At 45.9% G+C, this 5,000-nt stretch overlaps 1 protein-coding gene across 1 annotated transcript in view; it reads right to left on the bottom strand.

Annotated features, from left to right (window-relative positions):
* Window positions 1-689, bottom strand: part of rrp12 (ribosomal RNA processing 12 homolog) — a 26,201-nt gene extending 25,512 nt beyond the window's left edge. The window contains exon 1 of the mRNA XM_063192183.1: window positions 497-689. Within this exon, the coding sequence (XP_063048253.1) occupies window positions 497-635 (139 nt within the window). The 5' untranslated portion in view covers window positions 636-689. The remainder of the gene's footprint in view (window positions 1-496) is intronic.
* Window positions 690-5,000: the final 4,311 nt, after the last annotated feature.

The following is a 5,000-nucleotide window of genomic DNA, read 5'->3' as shown; positions in this document are numbered from 1 at the left end:
TCAATTACAATACAAGTGGGGGTTAGTCTTAAAGAATGATGAGCATGTGTCATGTGACACAACACAAACAACTTGATTACTACACCTCTTCATGTGTCAAACACACACACGCAGTGTCTGTGTAGGAATGATGTTCAAGTCAAGTGTACACAGACATCAGTGTGTGTGTGCGCGCGTGTGTGTGTGTGTGTGTGTGTGTGTGTGTGCGCGCGTGTGTGTGTGTGTGTGTGTGTGTGTGTTCCACTGCCCTGCAGCATGAAGACTAGTCACACTGAACCCCAAACACCCCCTAGACTTTATTGCTCATAACATATTTACATACATATCATGGCATGAGGCATTGGCTACTGCGAGCATTCATAGTCTCTTTACGACGTGTCGTGCTGTACATAAACTTATCTGAGTGTGTGTTGACAAGTAGCATGCTATGAGCTAACTCTACAGCTGCCTACCCACGTGTGCCTCCGCATGCAGGCAGGCCGGAGCTTTAACTTACCGGAGGGCCGGCTGAAGAACCGACTCCGGGCAGCCTGACGGTGCCGGCTGGCCTCGGGGTTCGAATCGCTGCTGTGTCCTTTCTTCCATCTCTTTAGTTTCTGTGCTGTTCCGGACCGAAGTTTGCCTGTCTTCACCATGTTGCCAGTTTAGTTTGAGGCAAGGATCCCGTCTCCAGTCCTCAACCAGTCTAGCAGGGGTGGGCGGAGATTGAATAGTCGCTTTTGTGTGACGTCCTTAACACGCGTCGGTGTTTGTGTTTATGGTGCAGCAGTGCTTAAAAACCACAAGAGGGCGCGCAATTACCACAGACTGCAGAGGATCTGACAGACTGTATGCAGAGTCATAGTGAAGTGGTGTGTGAGAGATAAGATGTGTGTGTGTGTGTGTGTGTGTGTGTGTGTGTGTGTGTGTGTGTGTGTGTGTGTGTGTGTGTGTGTGTGTGTGTGTGTGTGTGTGTGTGTGTGTGTTTATGTAGTTTGTGTTTTTAAATTATCTTATCTACGTCCTTAATGCAGTTATTTGTCCTTTTCGTAAACCTTTGCAACACTGGTGGGAATGGCATGCTAATAAATGAAAATTGAAAACTGAATCAAATTGAGAGGCATGTGTGAAGATGTTCTGTCTGCATGTGTCCGTCAGCCTGCTTAACTTTCCACTGCTTGTGCTTCTGTGAGGGATTAAAGCCGTGTGGTCCCCTGGGGCAGTCGGGCCATGACACACACACACACACACACACACACACACACACACACACACACACACACACACACACACACACACACACACACACACACACACACACACACACACACACACACACACACACACACACAGGTCAGGCCATGACACGGCTTGCCACTGTAAATACCTTTAAAGTAGCTGCAAGATGGAAACACAGTGGGATACAGCCGGCCAACACGCACACACACACGCCAACACATGCAAGGCAACTCAACACAAGCAAAGTAAAGCAACTACATTTGGTTTCAGAGTCTCCTTTATTATCTGAAATATACATTTTCAACATATGTACATTTATACATAATCTTCTGAACCCACACATGAGTCAGTGTTGCCTGGTCCTTCCACACATAAGCTTCAGCCCCCCAAAAATGTTCTCCCCCATCAGTGGCGTGCACAGACCAGGGGGGCATGTTAGACCTCCAGCTATAGGATACAGAGGCTACATAGTATTATATCAGGGAATTATCACACGCTTTTGATTGTCAAGCATTGGTACTGCAAATGGTCATGTCAACATGGACCACTGTACATTGTAAAAAAGAATCCAGAAAAGGACATTTCAAAAAGGGCTTTTTTTTTGTCCAGTAGGGCAAAGGGGCAGGTGCTTTAGCACCATCTCATCCCTATGTCTGTGCATGTCTATGCGTGTGGGCTTGGTGTTCTGAGAGTACCTTTTGTCACCAGACAACTGCCTAATCAGCGAATGGGAGGGGGGCAGGGAGAGGGGATGCACATTTCAAACTTCAATGTAGTTCACCCCTCTTACCTGTTCACCACTATTCCCTCCTGGATACGTTTCTCAAGCAGGGCTGGACTGGCTATCTGGTATAGCAGGCATTTCCCGGTGGGCCCCGCACCATCGTGGGCCCCTATTTCCAGAAATGTAAAAAAAAAAAAAAGTTCTGCGCCGCTAATTATGAGGGGCCCCTTTAAGACAAAAGTGCCCGGGCGCTATTTCTCCCCAGTCCAGCTTTGTTCTCAATTCAGTCCTTCCAGACCACAGTATGAAGGAAATACAGTGTAAGTATGAGGATATGGAAAGACCAGGAGTGCGTTTCATGACAACATTGTTTCGAACTAACTTAGCAACTTAAATGGTTGCAATGCAATTTACCATTGGAAACCTTTCGAGAAACAGGGCCCAGGTTTGGGAGTGTACAGCATTTCTGTTCATCTCTCGCTCTCTCTCGCTCGCTCTCTCTCTCTCTCTCTCTCTCTCTCTCTCTCTCTCTCTCTCTCTCTCTCTCACACACACACACACACACACACACACACACACACACACACACACACACACACACACACACACACACACACACACACACACACCACCCCCTGTGTGGCAGGACACAGACATAGCTTCACTTTGCAGCAAATCCCTCCAAGCTTCTGGGAAAGCTCTAATCAAGATTAAACACCCAACACCATCAAGCACAATGTCTCTCTCTCTCACACACACACACACACACACACACACACACACGCGCGCGCGCATGCACACACTTCACACTACACCATGCATGGATGCAAGCGCGCGCACACACACACACACACACACACACACGCACACACAAACACATGTGCGTGCACACACACTCATGTGCACACGCACACACACATATACACAGAGGTCAGGACACCCCATAATGAGAAATGTCATGTTTTCCTGATTCGATTGGGATGATATCCCATATTTAACCAATAACTATATTTTTCCTGATTAAACTGAGATGATATTCCACATTAACCAGTGTCGTGTTCTCCCTCATTGAACTGGGACTGTCCTGACCTTTCTTTGAATGATAACACATATATTCCCACACACACTTACACACGGTTACATAGGACATTCACATAGAAAAAACAAACAAATAATGACAAAAATATTTCAAACATTATTATTGTTCCAGATCGTGTGTGTGTGTGTGTGTGTGTGTGTGTGTGTGTGTGTGTGTGTGTGTGTGTGGCATCCTTGGATCATGATGCACTGAGGGGCAGATCACTGCACGGGCCTATTGGGCCCAGGCCCAGGGGCACATGAGTCAAGGGGGCCCTGAAGCTCTACTGTCTACATTTGAGCTCTCACAGTGCGTTAAAATCACACTTTTAACAGCTGTATTTAAATATTTTGTAGGGGAACAAGCACCCACTCCCCGACAACGTAGCCTGTCTGACCTGGCCTAAAACCCTGAATTGTTTCGTAAACTAGCAGCATCCATTGAGGGGGGCTTTTCTTGTTGTCTGGCCCAGGGGCCCATGGAATCCCAATCCTAATCCTGCCCTGCGTTATACTCTTCCTCTCCTCTCTGCCATCTACACCCTCCACCCTCCATTACTCCTCCTTCTCCTCCCCTTCTCTTCTCCTTTCCCTCATCCAGTCGTCTCTCCGTGCGTCTGTAACCCAACGTCATCCAAATCTAGTTTCAAACCCGGGACATCTCGAATGGGAGGCAGACGCTCTGCCAAGTGTGTCAAAAGCCACTCACCTATACAGTGCACAACGATAATGAGTACAACCCTTTTGAAAAGTAACATTTTGAACACTTTTTTAGATGCGTCCCACGCATCTCTATAAGAGGCTTTGGTGTCCGTCCGTCCGTCCGTCCGTCCCTCCGTCCCTCCGTCCGTCCGTCCGTCCGCCCTCCCGTGATGTGTTTCCCTCCCGTGATGCGTTTCTGAATTGTGATTCCCTCCTGTGATTCCCTCTTGTGTCCACAAGGTGGCAGTCGCTCAGTTTTGGCCTGGAGCTCATGCGTGCAAACCAACCGTGCTCTTTGCCAGTGAGAAAAACATGGCGGCACTTCCTGTTGATTTTCACATGAAAGTTTTGCTTAATTTAAAGTCCCTAAGCGACTATAAATGTTGTGGCTTCCATATATTGATGTAAAAGTGCCCCACGAAGTAATGAAGCACAACAAAGTTACTCCACATTACCATTTGACCACTCGTTTTTCTATGCTAACAGGGTAGCTAATGTAGCATTGTAAATGATCCAGGGAGAAAGGGGGAAATGTTGTGATTTCAGTCCGCCTGAGGCAACGATTTTCGTGGGGAAGATGACCTGCATCTCGGTGGCATTGAACCACGCCCCCGTGCCTTATTTGGCTCGCTCAGCACGTGCGTCCTCAGTCCAATCGCAATGCTTTATTTTCCCCAGACGTTTAATCGCATTTAAGTGAAAGTGCCATGTATACACATCGCAAAATAACTCTTAATCCGATCTATTTAAATCGCATTTATTAAATCGGACTTAAAAACATCATGTACACGTAGCCAATGTCTCATTGATTAGTTTATGGAACTTACGGTTTGTCTGTTACGGTCCACGAAGACAATATCCACATGAAAACGCAAACGCCTGCAAACCACTGTTTTGACAGAAATACAGTTCACCTGTCGCCTACTCTGTTTTCTTCCCAAAGCGGCATTTAAAAGTATTCCATGAAATCCAACATCAACGTCACTTCAAATAGGTGACAGCATCATGCTCACACATGAAATAACACTTCAGTGAGGGGGGGACATCACTGCTCTCATATTAAAGTGAAAAGAGAATTTCACATTTTAGTTTATTTAATGTAGGCCTATGCAAAATTGCAAATAGCCTATTCATTGAAATCTGTCCAGAAAGGGTTGTAATGTTTGCCTGTTTTTTATGTTTGTAATTTAAAAAAAAAAAAAAAAAAGTGATTTAAAAAAAAAAAAATAGCCTAACAAAAATAGAGATTTTATGTTAAAAAAAAAATGTGATATGGGAT

The sequence above is a fragment of the Engraulis encrasicolus genome, chromosome 24 (genome assembly GCF_034702125.1).
Source record: "Engraulis encrasicolus isolate BLACKSEA-1 chromosome 24, IST_EnEncr_1.0, whole genome shotgun sequence".
In the NCBI taxonomy this organism is placed as follows: domain Eukaryota; kingdom Metazoa; phylum Chordata; class Actinopteri; order Clupeiformes; family Engraulidae; genus Engraulis; species Engraulis encrasicolus.
Note: the sequence above shows the minus strand (reverse complement) of the source record. Positions and strands in the feature narration are given on the sequence as shown.